General features: G+C 49.2%; 1 protein-coding gene across 9 annotated transcripts in view; it reads right to left on the reverse strand.

Annotated features, from left to right (window-relative positions):
• Positions 1-21,991, reverse strand: part of FRMD4A (FERM domain containing 4A) — a 362,821-nt gene that overhangs the window by 128,619 nt on the left and 212,211 nt on the right. Inside the window, exon 1 of one of the 9 annotated variants that reach the window (XM_083819657.1) lies at positions 12,538-12,840. The exons of the other annotated variants lie outside the window; for them this stretch is intronic. Coding sequence (XP_083675783.1) covers positions 12,538-12,633 — 96 coding nt within the window. The 5' untranslated portion in view covers positions 12,634-12,840. Of the gene's footprint in view, positions 1-12,537; positions 12,841-21,991 lie in introns of those variants that run through there. 9 annotated transcript variants of the gene reach the window in all.

Here is a 21,991-nt window from a genome sequence, read left to right on the forward strand (position 1 = left end):
ATTTTTATAGTTTGACTTCAAGTGTGTGAGCACACAGCAAAGCACATACTTTAATTCCTTAGTGACACTTTGCTTCTGTGCCTCTCAGCAGTTTGAAGGTTTATGTTACTAGCTAATGACCCCAACTGGTGGCCTGCAGGCCATTTCCACCCAGGTTTTCCTACATGAGAGAAGGTGAAGAGCTGCTCCAGGAGCTGCTACACAGCCTTGGGGGGAGAAGGAGACCCAGCACCAGCCCCTGCTCCCAGCCTCAGGGACCTCCACAGATAGTGAAGGAGCCCGTGGTTTAGGAAATGGAGGCTTCAAGTTTTGTCTTGGTGCTCAAAAAACCTGTGATTTACATGGTTGGAAATCTGCTATAGCACATCCTTTTGTCGACAGGATGCACAGCCATGGGGCTATTTCACTTCCCAGTTGAAATAAATGACGCTTTCCAAAAGTAAAGAAAAGAAGAAGGCAGAAGACAGACTTCCTACCTGATATAAACTAAAATATGATGGTCCTTCCCTCCCTCCGCTCTGCTTTATTATTCTACCAGGTGTCTGAAGCCCACGCGGCGTGCTTTTTGCCATTGTCAGAACAATACAAACTCGACTAGTTTGTCAGAGCAAGAAAAGGGAATGTTTCAAAGCACAGCAAGAAGGAACTATTTCAGCACAGTCTGTCTGCATGAAAAATGGTGCCTGTGATGCTTTGCAAATCCGCTGCTTTGTGGTATCTGCTGCACTGCGATGAGGCCGTGGCTGCCTCTTGTGGGACAAGGCCAGGAACCCCTTCTGCTTCTCTGTGTAATGAGAAGGGAAACCAACAGCAGAGCCCTTTAGGTGGGAGCAGGAGGTCACTAAAGGTGAGCTGAGCAGCACCAGAATTTGGATGGAGGAAAGCTATAAGGAGTGAATTGAGGTTCTCCACTCCCATGCTCTTTCTCTGAGAAAGATGGGGGGAACTGAAAGCTGAGAGGCACAAAGGCATGGCTTTCCCTTCGACACTGCAAAGTAAAATCTCAGGAAAGAGAGAAGACTTAGTGGCTGGGCAGAGCTGTTAAAGGTAGGCAAGGACACTTGATGTGAAGGAAAGTGGATGGGTTTGCTCCTAATCATGCCCTGGCTTTCACTGTGAGCTCAGTACTGAGTTTTCCTGTATCCACACAGCCTCCCAGTTCCCATCTGGAGGCAAAGAGCCCTCTAACCTAACTGCAGAAAGTAAAAAGTCAGGTGTCTAACCCATCCTGACAGTCCTGATACCCTTAATGCTCAAACCAGAGAGATGAACCCTGGGCAGGACGACTGATCCTGCTGCATCCTAAACCTGGTTTTCCCATACCTGATGCTGGGCTCTAGCACTCAGCCCAGGAAAGCTCTCCAACACAGGAGCCAGGATGCGGTATCCACATCCACCCTCCAAATTTCTGATGCTTCTCAAGAAGTGTGAAGGGGTGGGACTGTGCTACAAACCCTGTGCTAACCATATGGCAGAGAGCAGCATCCTTCATGTGTGAAGAGGGGCCACATGCATTTCATGGGCCAGACTTATCACGAACTTGTATGGGAATTATGTGCCAAAACACATAACAGATTTTTTTTTTCCCCCCAAACAGCTCAGTACATCACTTTCTTCTGAAAATCTGCTGCTGCTTTTAGTGCCTGCACATGCAGCATGACCCCCGAGCGCTCGAAGAACTGCACACTAGCGCTTTTAAAAATCTCTGTCATTTATGTAAAGACTAGGGCTAGTGCATCTCCACCACACAGACACAGATGGTGCTTGCAAGGCACGTGGAGATCTGGAGCAGTGTGCTTGTGTGGACGAGGTGCTGGAGGAGTGCTCAGGAGGGCTGATGCACAAGGCATGTGTGCTCTATCTGCACCAGGACTTCTGCACCTGGAGGATGGGAGAAACGCTGCTGACCTCCTTTGTAAGACACTTGGAGAGCTGTCAGTGACAACAAGGTTTGGCATGCGCAATTTTCGCTCCGAATATGCTACCAAAAACAAGTATTTCTCCTTTTTACTTGTGGGATCTTCTGGGTCTTGGATGCTTTTCTCAAGAAAAGGACGTTTTAGTTACCTTTGTCACGAGCAGCAGACTTTAAATCTCATTTGGAGGCTCCTACCCAAATATTTACATGACGGGTTTCCTAGGAAAGACAGGCTGGCAGCTGTTTTGCACTGCTGCACGAACCGCTCTGGCGACTTCCCTCCTCTCTATTCATCTTTGCAGTAACTCCAAACACTGGCTCGGAGCATCCTACAAACCGTCTGCACCGCAGCCCCAAAACCCACACGGCACTCTGCTAATCCCTGTGCTCGTGTCATCTTGTCACTAAATTATCGGCAACTGTCCGCACAACTGCTGCAGCCACCACGAACAGCAGAGGCGACGGGAAGAAACGGCTCCAAAGGGAACCTTTCCCTTTCAAAATGAAAAAGAAATCCTCTTGGTGAAAGCACCGTCACACTAAATAACTGCAAGGCACCAAATGCAAATGCTATTTACAGTGGCAGTTCTATAAATACGCGCGGTACGTTTCATTAGCCGGTGACTGCAGGAATAAAGAGGGTACGGTGTATTCTTCCATGACTCAAATCAGAAATTATAATTGGAGGCAGAATATTTCCTAAATGCTCGCCGCATGTATAGGAGGCAATTACAGTGCTGAACACACAAAAACCGGTGTCACTTTGCCTGTCGGTTGCACAGACCCGCTGAAAGGAGATAGAGAGAGATGACAGCCCGCTGATTAAAATAAACTATTAGATTAAACGCCCTGCTCCCACTTGACCACTTCTCAGTGCCTTCCATCCTGGCAGCTCCTAGGCTGGTGAGGAGGGAGAGGGAGAAAGCGGTGTGTTCTGGGTTGGTTTGTGCACATAACTGCACTTTGCTTTGTCGATTTGGGGCTGGTCTTGCCCGTGGCTCTGTCACACTGACCAGCACGGTCTCTTTGCTGGTCTACATCCCTCTGTCATCTCCTGTCCTTCTTCCTCTCACATTTTAGCATGGAGGAAAGGAGCATCTTTGCAGCTCTGTTCACGCCTGCTTGCTTTCCAGGTCCAAAGCCCTGCCGCACACTCATTTCCCTGCTCTTCCCCCTACCACAAAGAGCCATATTGCTGCGGGCTTATTTCTACCCGAACCTCGGTGGATGGAAGTTCTGAGGATGGGGAGACAGCCAGGAGAAACTTGAAGCGGAGGGACTGCCACACAGTCCGAATGTGGTCCTCATTTCTACTACTCATTTCCACAAGTCTTTCCTAAGCCAATAGCAGGAAGTCTGGTCTGCAATTTTTCTTTTCAAGAGGGAGAAAAGTGATTTTAATTTGGCAGAAGGCTTCTGGCATAGGCTGCATTCTAAAACACGACAACACGGAAGGACAAATGCTTCTCGCTCCAATGCACTGAAACCCAACACAGAACACTGCTGCCATCCAGACTGGCACCTGTAATGGTTTCTCATTGGAAAGGCTACCTGGTGCCCTGGAGCAGGAGAGGTCAGTTGTAAGCCAGATGTTTTTTCCCTAGGAAGGAGACCCAGCCATACCTTCAGAGATTTGCAATCTTTTGGCAGAATTTCTGTAGGAGAACAAAGATGTCACATTTTCAAGAAAATGGGAGCAACTTGGTAGCAAGTAGAGCTTTGGACCCCAGAGCACAGGCCCAGGAGAGATCTTGTAGATGTGGATAGTGGTGATGTGAATAGTAGCAGCATTGTTGGTGATGCATAACCAGGCACCAGATACTAAAGCAGTGTGGGTTTCCCTGGTATGGAAGTGCTCCACATCTCTGTGGAATACATGCATGGAAAACAGCTGGATGAAGGGCCAGAAAATTATATTTTCCGCTAGCAATGATGCAGCATTTCCCTCAGGTTCTGTAGGACCAGAGGAATGTATCACAAGCAAGACCTTAGGCTGTTCCTGCAAGCGTCTTTATCACACCCCTTGAAAAACCCATGACCATACCCCACAAATTAGGGAAAGGAGATGAAATTGCTGAAAATATGGTTGCATCCAAAGCTCTTAAAACCTCTCCGGCCCTGCAGGAGGAAAGTGCTGCTGTCCTTTTGAGAAGCTTGATGTTACCCAGTGGGACCCAGTGAGTGTGGGATGTGTTTGAGGAGGGCAACCTCAGAAGTTGCAATCATTTCTGCAAACACCCAGCAAAGGAGGAAGAAAACATCAGTAATTAGGCAGAAAGAGCCCTCCTTGAGAAGGAGGGATGGTGGGTACGTCAGGATGGGCTTGGTGCGACCCAGACGCTGTGCAAGTGCCATCGGGGAGCGATGGGATGAACATTAAGGAGAGCTGCAGGCTGGGTGACCTGGCGACTTCCCTGTTTTGTCCTGAGAGCTGAAAAAAGAGTTCCTGGCCTGCCCAGGGGCTCTGAACTTCCTGAGGGCTTCAGGCAGTGTTTTCCAGCTCCCAGCTCCCCCCGGGACATCCACACAGGTTGTTTCTCATGCCGTCTGCAAACAGCCATCAGCAAAAATGCTCTGATTCAGCAAGGCACACAGCGGAGCACATAAATCCCTTTTATTTCAGCGTGACATAAGCAAGTGTTTAAGTGGCTTACTGTATCAGAGCTGAAATGAAAAACCGTTTCCTACGGTCCTTAAGTCCATTTACAACGTCAAGCAATAACTCTCAGGCGAACTTTAAAGCCGGGAACGCCACTTCTTAACCTCAAAACGCTCGGTGCTTGAGCCGTGCAGTTAGAATTAAATCTAATTCCAACGCCGCGTCTTAAAGTGAGCAGGGCAGTACCCAGCAGACGCCTAAATCACCGCTCCGAGAGCAGCTGGCCACAGAGGTCTGCTCTCAGCTATATCCTGAGATAAGAAAGCCCTTTCCTGGCCGGGCCGGCTTCCTCACTGGAGTGAAGGTTGTGCTGTTTTATGTCACGTATTGTTTTGTTTCTTTAAAATAATACAGATCTCAATCTTCTCAGATGGAAAGGAAACCAGGACACCGCGCACCCTCTCTGCCTTCTGAAGCTGATGCAGAGGAGGGCATTCCCAACGCATGCTGTTTTACCACGTTTGACTCTTTCTCCCACATAACTCTTGCTGTTCCCTTTCTTGACTAGAAAATAACAATTGGCAGCTTAAAAATATATCTGCTTCTGAGCCTTGCCCCCACTGCCTACAAGGTAGGAGCAGAGCGTAGCTCTACAAGATCGTTGAGCTCTGGAGCTCCCATAGACCAGGGAGAGGTGACCCAGAGCTTTTAGTCTACAGGATTCACTGGCCACAGATATCTTAAAGCTTACATTTTGTAACCCCTCCTGCATTCAGAAAAACTGTTCTGCTCCTGTCCTTATAAAGCTTGTCTCAGCTGGCCCAATACAGACACCTGCTTTGGGCCATTGTTTTTAGGTCAAGAACATGCCAGAGCTCCTAAAGCTCTTGGGACTGCTCTGTTGTACAAATTTTAAATGAGTCACATGGCAAGCTGTTTGCGCCCAGCATCACAGAGCATCTCTAGGTGAGGTGAAACCACTTGGTCCACATGAAACCATTGCAACCAGACAGTCCCATCCTTTGGGAAGTGATGGGCATGCAGCTCAGGCAACCCATGGCCTTATCCCCCAGTGCTGACCGTGGGACATGCTATTCATCCCCACTCCAAAGTATTGCCCAAAGGCTGCAAAAGGGGATCAAAGTGTCAGTATCACCAAAAAAACATAGCGAAAGTAAAACTCCTCATCCCTATGTTAATAAGGCATGACAGGTAAACCATCTTCCTCTGTGCAAGCTTCCCAGTTAAAGTTCCAGATAACTTGCACCGCATGAGATCTTCCCCTGGGCTTACTCAGCTCAGCTAAGCTGTACGAAGAACATCTTTATCCACAGAATCATAGGATCATCTAAGTTGGAAAAAAAACCTTCGAGATCATCAAGTCCAACCATCAGCTTGACCTACCGAGTGCCATCACTAAATCATGTCCCTTAGTGCCACAGCCTCGTAAATACCTCCAGGGATGGGGACTCCACCACTTCCCTGGGCACCCCGTTTCAATACTTGACCACTCTCTCCATGAAGAAATCCTTCCTAAGACCCAGCTTAAATCTCCCCTGTTTTATTTTGTATTTCTTTTTCCTAGAGTAAACTTATTCTCTAGATAAGAAGCACTTTAAGGTATTGACTGTTGTTTCATCCTATGCATGCACAGCATATACTGGAAGAGCTCCTGCTCTGCTTGTTATGCACAAAGGACATAGTATGGTCTAAGGGAAAAGGATCTAAATTCGTTGTCAGGGCTCTCCTTTACCAGTAATGGACTCTTCAGCCTTTTATAAGTCACACCAACCTCTCTTCGGGGACTCCTGGTCACCTTCTGGTTCACTCCCTGCTCCGTACTGCGGCAAGCACCATGACTCATCAGCATAATAATGACTGTGCGGTACTAATGCACGTAGCAATCGATTATTACTATTTTTCCCAAAGATGTTAGGATGTCTGTTAAGCTCTCCTACATCTGACTTTTAATTTCTTGTAAATATACATATATATATATATATATACACATTTTTGGTACAGTTTCGCACTTCAAACGTGGCATATTTTCAGCAAACTGTTCCAGATATCACTCATTTGTGCACGCAGACAGGGTGGTAATTACATGAGAGCATCCAAGTCTCCTGGGAAAACATTTGTAGGAGGCTTAGTTTAGTTATAGAAGAGAAGAGGGAGATTTATTTGTTACTGGAACTCGTGAGATTTGCTGCAGAAAAAAACAAATCAATGTAGGTTCATAGGAAGATGACCGAAGTGACCCAAGGCACTGAAAGCAGTAGTATGTATGAAATATTTTTAAAGGACTAATTAAGATTTAGGGCTTAAAGTGTCCTTTTAGCACTTATTGAGTCTCTTGTACTTACTGTATCAACCAGTACTTCGAGGTGTGAGCGGTGATCACCCGGATCAATCGAGCCAAGGCACTGGGCTGTGCATCACTCAGCTGTTCTGTAGCAGAGCGGGTCAATAGACTGCACTAAACAGTGTTATATATAATACATAATGGAAAACACACTTGCAAAAGTCATTCCAGACATGAAAAAAAAAAACCTAATCTGTGCACATAATTGCCTTTTATTTTTTTTTCTTTTTGCTTTGAATAACACTGTGAGAACTGATATGCTTCCAGTGCAAGACCATGTCACCAGGTCGTTGCCAGCCATGGCTACTCAGCAGCCTTGGCAGACGTTGGATGCTCCAAGCCAGGGCTGCAGGAAAGGGACATCTCCCATGGGCATGGACGGGGACATCTCCCCAAACATCTCCTGCATGCCCGGGAGGGTGCTGGGTCCATTCTGCCTTCCTCTGCCCTGATAGCTCCCAGTGCTGAGTGTGCTGAGGACCACTTTGGGCTCAAGCAGGGAAAACTGTCCCTAGGACACACAGCCTGCACTTTTACACTCCCATTCATCTTCTGAGTGATGCCAGGAGTTTGTACCGCCTGTGCTGGGAATGCTTTGCCTGTTAGTGCAGAAAAACTCTAGGGACAGAGGGCAAGAGTTAGAAATGGGTCCTTTCTGCATGAAGACACCCACAGAATAATAAACATGGTCATCCTGTAACCTATGCAAAGGAGGAACCAGGAATAAACCTCTCTACCTGAGCTTTTCTCCCAGGTGCCTCTGCCTTTTAAGAGCAGGGGAAGGATGCTCTGTTCTGGAAGAAAACACAGCAGCTCTTTAATACTGTGCAGAATCGATGACGAAGAGCTGAGATGAAGAGGGAACAGCCTGATGCAACGTCTGCAAACTCAGCGGCTGGACCCAATACCCCAGAGCCCAGCTCTCCGAGGATGCGATGCCCGTTTTGGAGCAGCTTTCTGCCATGTAGGCAGTTGGCAGTGCTTGCGAGGGGGCACAAAGGAAGAGAGGACACAGCCTGGTACCTCTGCATTTACAAATCCCCCCCCAGATTCTCTGTTAGTGCCCCAAAATAATTTCAGAAAGCGTCTCCTGGGGTGCAGTGCAGAAGTAAGGCAAGACTCAGTGCTCGCCTCCAGCCTCCCTGGTCTTGGGGAAGCACCAACCTCCTTCCCCTCTCCACCACTTCGTGCAGCACAAGCCCAGGTAACACCTTGGGTGGCAGCACCACCACCTCTCCAGGGCCCTGAAGCATCCCAGGGAGCCCAAACCACTTCAGACAGTGATTTTTTATTTTTTTCCCACCCAACTTTTTTAAGTCTTTCCAGTTCAGAGTAGCGAGAGGCTGTGGAAATTGCCTTGCCAAGCTGTTTGTTTTCCAGTGTGTTTCAATGCTGTGCTGGGTGTGTGTGTGCGCGAGGCAGGCCCTGTATCTCATTAGGCATCCCCTAAATCATCCGTGTCCCCCTGAGAGCACATTTCACTGGGAAATGCGAGTGCCCGGGCTCTCCCACGGTACACAAACACACGTGGCAGCCACGTGCTGTGACGATGGGCACCTCCAAAAAACCCTGGAGATGGCCAGGAGAGAGACCTTCCATGCAGAACAAGGACAAAACCGAGCTTTAAATATGGGAAGAGCTCGATCCACATCCTCCTCCCTAGGAGGGGTGCAAAGTTTCAGCTGCAGGTTTTTGTGCTGGCTCTCGGGGCTGCCCAGCTGGGGCGGTGGCTTTCCATCCTACAAAAATTTCCTGGTGTGAAAGTAGCAGGGTCATTCTCCTGCTGCTCCCCCATCCACAAAGCAGTTGCTGGTGGCACCTGGTACAAAACATTTCATCTCAGATGGACGGGATGCCAACAGTGCTGCGGTGTGTGTGGGGCGGCTGCAGCCGCACTGGATCCCACGCGGTCAGGAAACCCAAACAAAGTCAGATTTATTTTGGTTGGGAGAGCTGGGAACTTCTAAGAAGGAAAAAAAAATAATCGAGCCACAGAGCCTGAGCCTTGCAGGTTGGCAAGCCCAACAGCCATTGTCGAAGTGTTATGTGTTACACGTGGAAGTGTATACACACAGAGGATTTCTGCTGGCCAAAATGACAGTATTGACCTCTTTTTTGGTTTTCAGCTTTCTAGGAGATTTTTAGTTGACCCTTTTAAAGTGAATTTAAGTAAAAAAGGTCATCCCACCTCCCTTTTTGTGCCCGCAAGGACTTTCCCATAGCTTAATACACTAAGCCACATCACATCCTACCAGTGTAGATTGAGGGCGAAAAAGGCGTTTTGCTACCCATGCCTTGATGTTGGGACACAGAAGCTCTTTAATACCACCAGAGAACATGACACAGCAGCTCAGGACAAGAGGAGAAGGGTCGTGCATCTGCTAGAAAAGGAAGCTGGAGGAAATCCTAAGCAAGAACATCATTAACTGCACTGGGAGTCGGACTGTCCCCGTTCCTCTGATCTCCTTCCCAAGTTAAGTCTGGGCGGGGGCTGAACTCCCACCCCATGGAGAGGCACCAGGGCACCTGGCACCATGTGCAGGGTTGCAGAGAGGTAAAATATGACCACAAAGCAAGGGTGCACTGGGAGAGAAAGCTACACCAGGCTCTTCTTCTCTCTGTCTTGACAGGCAGCCTGTTGGAGCCAGGCATGGGCAGGGAATAAGCCTTCAGGCTCCCATTGACCCATGAGTAGGTGGGCTGCAAAGGTGACTTGGAACAGAGGAAGGCACCTCTTTGTTATTTGTCAACATAAAAGTGCTTCCAGAAGCTTGGAGCTGATTGAAATTCTGGCTGGGACCTCCTCTCAGTGTCTGATCAGAGAGGAAACCAGTAAAAGTCATTTTGGCTCCTTAATGGCATTCATCTCCCGGCGCAGAAGTCAGGGACTCCAACTCACTCCGCAGCTTTGGAAAATCATTTGTGGTTTTCTAGGAAGCAGGACATACTGAGATTTATAGCGGTGCTGAGGATTAAGTTGTTAAAAACCTGGGAGAATGAGAAATAGCAAGGGGCGTTATCAGCTGCCGTTGTCCCCAAGGCCATACAGGACAATCTGCTGCTGACTTAGGGAGCCGAATTGCCTGAGAGAGGCCGGGGCAGCCTGGGCTTTGGAGCTGGAGGAGGCTGGAAAGCAATTCAGCCGATGCTTAACCTGGCCAGAGTGTGCTGAGTGCTGGGCTCTGCCTGCCCTGGGGTAGCAGGGCAAGCTGCATCTCCAGCTGCTGCAAGGAGCGAGCCAGCAGGGACGGCTGGAGGTTGGCAGTGCCCGGTGACCTTGGGGGTCCAGCTGGGCACCCAGGCACACCACATCTGGTGAAGAAGCACGGGGACCTCAGGGAGCCACCTTCACCTTATGGCTCGCCCAGAGCAGCCCCGAAGGCCAGGAGAGCTGGGATGAGCACAGGCTCACCCCTTTCCTGCTTAGCTGGTGAGAAGTGGGTCACACAGAGCCTTACTGTATCTCCAGGGGACACTGCTAAGCCCTAAACCTGGTTGGGATGGGATCAAAAACCTCCTACAGCTTCCCTGTGGGACTCACACCTCCATCGCATGACCCTTCCTTCTCCTTCACTCCCCTGCCAGGCTGGGTCTCGAGACTTCAGACACTCTGCTGCTCCTCTCAAGTTCTCCCTAACACAACTTTTTTCCCCTCATCCATACCATCTAGTTGTACTTTTGCTGTCCTTTAAGCCACACTCAGACCTTCTGCAGTCACTCAGACCCTTAGCAACAGCAGCAACAAGGGGGATGTGTATGACTGTGGTAACCCGTGACTGTGTGGGATGAGACTCCATGACTCGGGATGTCCTTCCTGGACTTATGAGCATGGTAACAGCACCCAGCCCGCTATCTGAAGCCTTGACTTTGCTGGAATGCGACATGGTCCCCGCAGGAGATCCTCCTTGCACCAAGCGATGCTGCAGTGCTGTATGGCCCTGAGCGACACAGCGCTGTGACCACGAGCATCACCAAATATTGCCTCGCACTGCCAATGCTATAATCGGTGCAAATATACAACAGGACCTGCACATACACAACAACGGGACCACCTGGCACTGTCTGCCAGGAGAAATAGGAAAGTAAGGGCTCTCCCCGCTGCAGCAAGAGGCTTGTCCCCGCCTGACACCAGCACTCATGACCCTGGATAAGGGGAACCAAAGGCAAGAGCACCCCCACAGCCTGAGGACATCCCCCAGAGGCTTTCCAGCAGAACCAAACCCTGAAGCCGCCCTTGGGTTAAGGTTAAGGTTAGCACACACGCACGCAGAAACAGAGTTTGCTTTATGTGGAAGGGACAAACCCCAAACAAATCCCACGCATCGAGGCCAGTGCCTCAGCTGGTACGGACCAACTTAAAAACCTCCTTAAAATATAACTTGGTGCATATTTTTGGAAGTTAACAGTAAGTTGTACCAGAAAGGTCAGCACAAGCAGGCAGGCAGGCTGGTGGACCGCTGCCTGGCCAGGGTCAGCATCGGGGTTCAAGGAGAAAGGGGCTCAGTGTGATAGTTTCAGCTCCACCAAGACCTATTTGGTGCCTGGCAGGCAGGAAAAATGGCACGGACACCCACACCGGTGATGTCCCCCTCCACGCACAGACAGGAGATGCTCTTCAGAGCCTGGGGACCGAGGCAGAGGGGGTGGACGGGGACACCCCGGTGTCCAGCAGCACAGTGCAGGGCTGAGATTTCAGCCGGTCTCCATAGAGCCACCGCGTGCGCTGCGCGGGCACCACACCCCCTTCCCGGCAGAAAGGGCGAACGGGGCCGGGGTTATGTTCAGGGTGAGGATTTAAAACCCTGAACCGAACCCGATAAGCCGGCAGGAGGTCAGATTTCCCTGCGACCTGGCTTGCCTGGGGAGGAGATTTGCCTGCTCGCTCCCGCGTCTGCGTGCGCGAGTGTGGCTAAACCGCTGCCAGGGCTATTCTTAGAAACAATTGTCTCCCCTGGAAATTTTACATAGAGGCTTGAAACAACTTTTCTCATGCCCTCCCCAGCAGCGAGCGGGCTAACAATGCGGCCGAGAAAGCCTCCTTCCGCGGAGCATGTCTGCGAGGCGTGCAGATACACCCCTACGGGCACCGCTCGCAAACACGGCTATTTATTTGTCTTTTCTGACCCTGGATCCGCAGCAACTTTTCTGCCCTGATTTCGCAAAAGGTGCACGGGGGAAGGGAAAAACGAGCCGGGGGCTTAACCCCTTGGGAAGCCCCCCCCCAGCTCGGCATTAAACTTGCTGCAGCCATTTGGGAAGGGAAGGAGCAGTCCATCTTAGCGGGGACAAACATCCAGATTGGGGGGGGGGGGAATCATACACCAGCCCTTCTCCCCCCCACCCTCTCCTTCCCTCCAGTGCAAAAATAAATAATAAAAATACACAACAAACCAACACCCAAAACCCGGTCACCCAGCTCTTCTCCGTTACTCGCCCACCAAATTCAAGGCTGATTTATTTTTTTTTTTTTTTTTATTTTTTGAAGGGGGGAGGAAAAAGAAGAAGGAAACGAAGCGGCAGAGCAGAGCTGCCCACATTTCTCTCCGCTTCAGATAAATGGAGGGAGGGGGCGTGGAGCCACTCGCACACTGCGGCTGGGCTTCCCAGCGGGATGAAGGGGACCCTGGGGCCACCCACTGCAGACAAAGACCCCGTTACCTTCTCCCTGTCCCTCGGTAGCTCCTCAGCTCCGCTCCGGGGGCGAGAGCATCCCGCTGCGGCAGTGTCGGAGGCCGCGGCGCTACCGCCTCGCATCCATCTCCCGCACCTCCTTGGCGGCTCGGCAGCCCTGCCACTCCTTTCTGCTGCCCTCCACGGGGTCTTCGGCCTCCTTAGGAGTGGGGCGATGGGGAACCCATTCGCCCCATGCTCCTCTCCGCGATGCCGCAGCCCGCTTTCCCCTTCCTTTCCCCGCTCGCCGGCCCCCGGCTCCCGGCTCCCGCACGGCCGCCGCCGCGCTGTGAGGTTGGAGCTGGAGAGAGAGAAGGAGGAGGAGGAGGAGGAGGGGGAGGAAGGAGGAGGAAGGCGGGAGGAGGGCAGCGAGCAGCAGTTGGCGCTGGGTCATGTGGAACAGATGAACCCAGCTCGGGCCTGCCGACATCTGGGCTCCCCATCGCTTCTGGGAGGAGGAGGATGAAGGGATGAAGGGATGGAAGGAGGAAGGGTGCAGGGGTTGGGGTATTCACACCCCCCCTCACATCCTCTAAAACCTACGTGTGGACGCCTTGCACGAAGGGGAATGCTCTGAGCACCCACACAGCCCCGGCAGGGAGGAAGAGGAGGGCAGCGAGGGACCAGGGTGGCCGCAGGGCTGGGGGCTTCCACCCTCTCCTGGAAATTTCCCCCTGCCCCCAGCTGAGAGGAGGTGCAGCTTGTGATGCTGCGAAAGCACTCGGACCAGTGGAGGATGCTACCCGGCTGTAAAACATCTTTACAACCTCACTGGCAGTGGCCCCAGTGCAAGGATATTGCTATTAAATAAAGAAATCAGTCAAAACAGACTGCAGGTAAGCAAAAAGTGCTGGTTTGTTGGCTTATGGGGAACAAAGCAAGAAGCACCCACGACACAATGCCTGCGGTTATGGCTCTGACTTGCTACCACTGCTTTGCCCCCCCCTCAACATTTTCTTTCTGGGCCTGGGGTTATTCCCACCACGTAAAACCCCGAGGTTGCCATCGTGCCATGCTCTGGCACAGGGACAGCCCCAGATCGGTCTGTTTTGGGAGGGGAGGTAGGGAGGTGAGCCCTTTCCTTCATCTGTTTTTAGTCAATGAGAAATAGGAATTTTTCTCTTTGCCCTGTAGGAAGGCGACAGAGCCGCTCTCCCAGCACGGTGGTGGTGGGCGGGCCGGGCGTCTGATTTTAGCTGGGGTGTTTCTGGGGTTGATCTGCTGTCAGACCAAAAGCCAGGGCCATGCCAGGAGATCACAGAATCATTAGGGTTGGAAAAGCCCTCCAAGGTCACCTGGTCCAACCACCCCCTACCACCAACGTCACCCACTAAACCATGTCCCCAAGCACCACGTCCAACCTTTCCTTGAACAGCCCCAGGGACGGTGACTCCACCACCTCCCTGGGCAACCCGTCCCAGTGCCTGACTGCTCTTTCTGAGAGGAAATGTCTCCTCATTTCCAACCTGAACCTCCCCTGGCACAACTTGAGGCCGTTCCCTCTGGTCCTATCACTAGTTACCTGTGAGAAGAGGCTGACCCCCAGCTCCCCACAGCTTCCTTTCAGGTAGTTGCAGAGAGCAATAAGGTCTGCCCTGAGCCTCCTCTTCTCCAGACCAAACACCCCCAGTTCCCTCAGCTGCTCCTCACAGGACTTGTGCTCCAGGCCCTTCACCAGCTTCAGAGCCCTGCTCTGGGCACGTTGCAGGGCCTCGATGTCCTTCTGGTAGTGAGGGGCCCAAAGCTGAACACAGCACTCGAGGTGCAGCCTCACCAGAGCAGAGTAAAGAGGGACAATCACCAAGGATTCCCCCCAACTTGGTGTCATCTGCAAACTTACTGAGGGTGCACTCAATTCCTTCATCCAAGTCATCAATAAAGATATTAAGGAGGATTTATCCCAACGCAGACCCCCGGGGAACACCACTGGTGACCGGTCGCCAGCTGGATTTCACCCCATAAATGATGGAGATGCCACAAGCCTGGACATCCCCTCCTCTTCAACAGCCTCAGTGGGCTGCAAAGTACTTTTGGGTGGAAATACCAAAAACCTGAGCACCAATACAGTTCCTTGTCCTTTCTCTAAGGGCACAGACACTACAAAATGGAGCCACATTTGCAGCCACAGACAGCCCCCCCCCCATCCAGCTCACTCTACCCGAGGGCTGGCTCTGGTTAAGGGCCTAAATATGGAGGTAGCTCTGGCCTCTGGCTGCTGAGGGTCAGGAGCAAGTGGCTGAGGTGGCCTGTCTCTGCCCTGGAGGACATCTGAGGTCAGGACACCATAGCAGGAGGCAGCAAACCTGCCCATCTCTGCCCCAAGAAAAGCAGGGGGGAAGGGTTTTGTTGCAAGGTTAAAGCTATGTCCTGGTGGGGTTTGCTGGGTGCATCCAATCCGGGTCTTGATCAGTCCATGAAGTACCCATGAGGGGCAAACCGGCAAAACACAAGCTTCCAAACATCCTGGAATTTTAATCCCATAATTTCAGGCAAGGGCAAAACTTAAAGCTGCCTCCTAAATTCGGTTTTGCTCTTTTCCTTCAGCTGAGGTCATGGCGAATCTCCAACCGGTTCCATCTTTAGCAGGGGTAGCAAAGAAGCACGTGTGAGCCTGGCCCCCAGCTGTGGTTCAGCCCAGACCATGACCCCTGGTTAGGACCAGGGACGAAAAACCACATTCCCAACCTGCCTCTCACTAAAACTGAAAAAAAATCTGCTTCAAAGGAACGCTCACCATGCGGGTGCCCGCTTGTGCTTGCTGCAGTACAGGAATACGCCAAGGCCCCAGGTTTTGCCCTAGGGGTGGGCAGATCCTTCAAGCAGCAGGGCCCCAAGGCAATTCCCCCACCTGCCGCTGCATGGCACACGTTCTCCTTCCCTACACACCCTGCCCTGGCAGGATCTGCCCCCAAACCTGGAGCAAGGCCAGGGCATGGTGCAGCTCATGCAGCTGGTGGGGAAAGAGCTCACCTGATGGATTAAAGAGCCTGCAAGAGATTGGAAACCTCTAATTGGGAAGTAATTTGTTTCATGCATAGTAGTAAAAACTGGAAAGCAAGGCTTGCTCTGCCCAGACTGCAATTATCACATTTCAGTGCAGGTGTGGGGAGTTTCATCAGACTTGGCTTGGAATTATAGCCTCCCAGCCTCTCCTTTTGACACAAAGCCTGGATAAGCAGGTATGAGTTTTGGACAAGTCTGGAGGCAGCCAGAAAACATCCCTTCTCATGGGATGAGAAGAGCTGGTGTTATCGTCGGGTTGTCCACTGGAGGTGCCCAAAGAACATCCCATCACTGTGAGGCTATAATGGATACACCAACATCTTTGGGGCATTGATTGATATTCCAAAGATGGAAGGACCTGGGTCACAGACCAACTTCATGTTTCCTTAATCCTCTAATTCATGATGAAATATTTGTAATAAATATAAATTACCAGTCTGAGTGAAGATAAAATCCTCTGGGTACCTGATGGAGCTAACAAAGAACCTTGAATTGGGGACTGTTATAATAAAGTGGAAAGATAGTGGAGCATTGTTTCTGCCAAGTGTTCATCACAAAAGCCTAACCAGAAAAAGGTTGTTTTCTCCTGGAACAGGACAAGAAACTTGCTTTGGATCTTGTCTTTGGTTCATTGCACACCTCCTTCCCAAAGACACCCTGGGGCCTGTAAGTAGGGAGGAACATTGCAATGAATGTGGGGCTCACTGTTGGCTCAGGAAAGCCGCTGTTGAAGCCCGCACCAGCCTGATTAAAGCCTGCAGGAGAGCTGCACTGCAGTGCAGGGACAGCACCTTGTGCCACCCAGGCTTTGCTCTCCTCTTCTTCCTCTCCCAGACACACATGCTGCAATTCAGATTTCCTCAAGAGCATCTTTTCAGGGAAAAAAAAAAAAAAAGAAAAGAAAACACACACACGACAAACACCATTCACCTCATGCACATACCACTCTAAACCTAGTTATAATTCAGCAGTGGTAGCAAGAGTACTTTTCTTCAAGGAGGTTCTGTAATTTCACAAGGTCTCTGGAGCTGTCAATACCCAAACAATACGACCCAGTAACAAACATTTAGTCTGAAGGCAGCAGAGCTGTTGTCGCTGCGATGATTAGAAGCAGGCAATAGCTGCCTCTCTTCCAAGCTACTTGTATCATGGCAAGACCCAGAAAGACAACAGTAACCCAAATATTTAACTTTGACATACGCAGAGGGAAGCCTCCAGCAAGCAGCTGCCTGTGAGCCGAAACAACAACATGCTGATTTCTTTTTGTTGGTTCCCGATAAGCAAGGAAGAAACACCGTGGCCTTGTGCTGGAGAGTCACTGTTGACAATTCACTTCCACTCTCTTTAGCAAAGATTAAAGTACCAAAATACTTTACAGAGAACGTGGGGATAGGACCGCGGGTGCCATCAAAATGTGTGAGCTGTTACATGAACATTTCTCATGTTTTCGGAAAAGCTTAATGAATATTGTCTATCCTGGAACTGCATTAATTAGCACTAACGAGTTGGAGGAGACGTCTTGTCACCAAGCAATGTTCACACTTACACGACGATTTGCATCCATAAGCGGCGCAGCGCGTTACAGGAGTCAATGCCTTTCCCCCGTATGGCACATCAGAGACCCCTGGGAGGTGAGGAGAAGGCTTTCAAAGAACATTTAGGATGTGCTGAAGGTATCTAACTGCCAGGCTTCCTGTGGGAGGTGTTTAAGGGCCTCACTCCCATTGATTGCCCAACCTGCAATTTTTGAGTGGCAGTAAAAGATTCTGAAAAGTTCTGAAATTTAAAAAGCAACATGGCCCTAAGTGACTTAGGAACCGAAAACCATTTTCAGAGCTGATATAAACCTTTAGGCACATGAATCTTACTGTGAATCAATGCAGCTGGTTTATTCTCTCTATGAAGTGTCATCCAGCCCTGGAAGATGAAGCATCAGGTTAGCCTTAGAGTTAATTCATGCAGTTCCTCTGAAATTCTTGGTATAGCAAGCTCTTGTCTGTCCATGAGCTCTGATATAGGTTGGACGGAGAAGAAGCTACTGTCCTCCCCTCTGTCCAGCTGGGAAAATTTATATTCTCCACGCAGCAAATGTGCCTTGACACAGGGAAGAAACTGGACTGATACAACCCAGCCAGCCACAAAGCTGCTCTCATCCATTTCTATGTACCATGGCCAGTGAGAGAGATGAAGAGTTGCGTGTGCCACTACTGAACCTGTCCCCATTTCTTCATTTTTCCTTCTAAATCAGACTGGGATGAACTATGTCCTTGAGATAGCTCATGCTGAGTTTTGGAAACCAGGTGGAGACCACGGTGGATCTCATTCAGAAATGTAAAATGCCATCACTCAGGAGCAAGACTTGAGTCATATAACTGGAAGAGCAATGCCAACTGCCACGGCACAGCACACTTCAAACTGGGAATATCTCCAAGCTTGCTGTGTGGACCATGAGATGTTTCTAATTAAGCCTTTCACTGAAGCGCTTCACTTCGGAGATGAACCGTGGGTGTTATTTCCCATGCCATACTTTCATTAATTTCCAGCACAATCCCTTAAGTAATTGGGGCACAAGAGGAGGGGGGGAATGGGAGAAGCAGGACTTTAGCTTTGGACAAAATAAGCCTCTAGGGCATCTGATTAATTTTCACACAGGCTTAAAGGATCTGGAGAGCTGAAGAGGGAAGAAAGCAGACCTTGACATTCCCAAAGAGCCAGTGCAATAAATCCCCATTCATTAGGCAAAGAAAGTGCATGCCGGCAGGATGCTGAGCTATTAGACAGCAAATGAAGCTGAGCTGGCCCATCTATAACCTTCTGCCTTCGTGAGGCAGCCAGAATGCATGGTGGGGACAATTCCAGCTGGTTGGTGCTACGACCCATGGGGTCACAAATCCTGCCTGCTGCCTCCAGCTCCAGCCTGGGGCTGGCACGAGAGGGACACGAGTCACGTGGAAGTCACCCGTGTCCCAGTTAGCTCCGGGTAATCCCAGCCTCTAAGAGGACAAACAAAACAAGCAGCTGAAATGTGAATAAAAGGGAATAAAGATGACCTAGGGGTATCGCTAGCCCTCCCTGGGTGATCCATGCCTTGCTGGGGTGATGCCAGAGGAAGGGGTATTCTTGCAGTCCCCCTTCTTTTCACCAATCCAGGGCTGGGGGCTGGGGGCTAGGAGAAGACAGAAGGAAATCTTCCTGATGGAAAGGGATGGGACCCATCCCTGTCTTTGCAGAAGGAGTAGGAGGGGTGAGGGGTTCCCCTGTGTAATAGGAATTCCTTCTCCGCCCATGGGGTGGAGGAGACACATGGAGTCCTGCTGCCCTTCTTCTAAGCTAAGTGAAGCTCTGGCTCAGGATATTTTTGCTATTCTCAGAATAAAACCAGAAATTGCCTGAAAGCGTAGCCATACAGGAAAGAGTGGGCCTCATCTGTCCCTAAAATGGGCTACATGCTGGTAGGAGATGGGGAGGCCTTGCCCCAGGGGAGGAGAAGAGCAGGGGTGTTGGAGATGGATATGAAGGCAAGGAGGAAAACCAGAAACCAGTCACACTGTTGGCAGCAGAGGCCTGGAGAGATGTTCTTAGACCAGTGATGTGGTACGGAAAGAAATAAAATGCCACCAATAAGAGGAAATCTCATTCCTACAAAGGCTAGTGGGCCACCTCCACGTCTGCGAGGGAACCACTGAGTAAATGGCAAAGGAGAAAATGGCAAGAACCTGAGAATAAGGGTGAAGAAAGATGAGTTCTGCTCCCCACCCTTTCCTCAGATGTCACAGCTAACCAGTGCTGGTGAAAGCCTCCCAGGAGCCTTCTCGGATGACAAAAGGCAGCAGAGGTAATTGTGAAGGACATAAAATGAGTCAGCGGAGTGCTCTGAGCCCAGAAACACGCCTTCTGAAAGCAAAGTCTCTGTAGCTCTTGGATGGGGCTGCATAACAAAGCAGTTTCTTGTACAGAAGAGGAAAACAAACTAATTCTTATTTTATTTGGCTATTGTGCCCTTTGTATTTAGCATGATATCAGATAAGAAGAGTATTTTTGTAGTTTTACACTGCCTTCCACTGAGGATCACAAAACTTACACATGTTGGAAAAGCTTTGTATTTCAAAAGGTACCACATTTTGCAGAAATCCTGAGGACATTCCAAAACGGCATTGAATTAATTATTGACAGATTTTGCTAAATAAATAAATGAAAAAAAAAATCAAAAGCCAGTTAGACAATGCTTTTTAGACAGCATCAAAAAAGGCTCATGAGTACTTCAAATGCCTTTAAATGAAAAGAACCTCAGCTACTCTACTTTCTTATGTGAAATTATTTTTCCAGCCACTGTACTCAGAAAAAAGGATCAATATTAAACTGACACAGCCAAATGACAATCTTAGCAATTGAAACAAAAAATGTGCTGCAAGCTTGCTTTCCAATTTCTATTACTTTTCAGGCATACTGTTTTGTTTCTTAAAAATGTTTTTCTCTCATCCATCGCTTGCCCTCAAAACAGCACCAGAGAGGCCTCCTGACTATCGCAGGAAATAGCTGCTGTAGCCAAAGCTGATGTAGGTGTTAGCAGGGGGTAGCCTAATTTCAGATGCAGTTGTGATTTTTAAGGTAACCTTTTCTCCTTATTGAAAGTTTTCGCTGTCTCTGAGGCAAGATCATTACCTAGGTTGAACAGATGGGAACACGGAGGCATAGAGAGATCAATTTACCTGGGTAAGGTCCCATACCAAATCAGAGAGAAATCTGGAAATAAATCACATACCTTGTGATACTGAAGCCTTTGTGCAAACTCAAGACCCTTCTTTTTCCCCCAGCTAATGAATTGGGGATTAACAAAGGCTGCTCCATTTCTTACAGTTTAATCGGTAATTTCTACTTCGCACTTTGGTTTGCTTTGGCTTTTTTTTTTTTTTAAATCTTTATGAGGCAATCCTTGCAAAGAGAGAAAGCAAACAGAAAATAAATCTCAAAGCAAGTAAGACCTCATGTCATAAAAGAGCAATGAACAGATCTCATTTGCCAGAAAATATTTATCTGACCAATAATGTTTGCATGTAGGCCCAGTCAATTGCTTTAATAGCAAGTACTCAAAGTATATTTAACATGAAAACATTTAAAATGGGCTGAGCATCTTCTAAATAAACAAAGAAATAGTCATAATTGTACTCTGCTAGAGCCAAAGACTCAGTGTTACTTGATTTATTGTTTAACTTGAGTCTAATTGCTGCGTATCCGACGTCGCTGGGAGCATGGGCTTCTATGGTTCATCTGACCACAATTTCCTTTTCATTACTGAAGCATACCAGGAATAAAACCCAGCTCTCCTGATACCCTGTCCAGGGCGGTCACCACAAGACTATTAACCCTCAGCTAAGGCGATTGAAGCACTTGATTAATTCCCTCCATAAAGGTTGCTCATTTCCCCTCCATAAGCAGTGGCCTGGTTTCTGAGCACCCTGTGGTCTGCCCAGTTTGCTCCAAAAAAAATCTCTGCGAAGGTTCAGGTTGGAAATTAGGAGACATTTCTTCTCAGAAAGAGTGGTCAGGTACTGGAATGGGTTGCTCTCCTGCTCTCTTTTACAGGAAGAGATGGAGGTGTCTGTCTCCAGACAGTGTGCTGATTCCTAAGAAGTTAGCGTTAAACATCTAATACCCACGTTGGGTATAGATCTGACCTGGCCAACACTACCCGAGAGCTAGGATTTGCAGGCAGGATGCTGGATGTGCACCAAAGCACCTTTTCCCCTCACCAGCTTTCTCTCCCAGAAGCAGAAGGCAGAAGACATTTGGTCTCTGAAGACTGATCAACCCTATCAGCTGCTCAATTATCATCAAAAACACAGTTTGCTGACCATTATAAATGTAGTTTCTGCAACTCCACAACATCATTGCAGTCTTTGGGCTACAGCAAACTAGGTGTGTGTGTTTTTTGGATGTGGAAGGATGGGCTTGTGATGAGGTCTGTTCTCTCCCACCCATTTCTCAGTGACATTTTGTCTCTCGCCATCCTATCCTCGTTTATAACCCACATTTGATCATAACACACTTCCCAGTCTCTTGGGAGTGCTGTGAATTATAGCTCATTAAACCTTGAGAAGTGAATATAGACTTTAGCATAACACATAAGTCAACACTTGCTAAGCTGATATTTCTTGCTCCTTGGGCTTGCTATATTTCAAAAAAAAAGGAGAAATTATTTTCAGATTAGCTATAGCAGTGTATGTCACTGGTCAGATAGAATACACTGCAATTAAGCTACACAACAAACAAAATAATGTTTGGCTTTTGGCTTTGCAGGAATGCTATGATGCCGACTGCAATCTTTGTTTATAAGATTTTGAGTACATTTAAAACATTTTCAGATTAAGTGTGTTGAGAGGGTTGTTATTAAAATGATTCAGCAGGCTTATGGTTGGCTAGATACATATTTTTGGGTACA

Source organism: Anser anser, assembly GCF_964211835.1.
Source record: "Anser anser genome assembly, chromosome: 1".
In the NCBI taxonomy this organism is placed as follows: Eukaryota; Metazoa; Chordata; class Aves; order Anseriformes; family Anatidae; genus Anser; species Anser anser.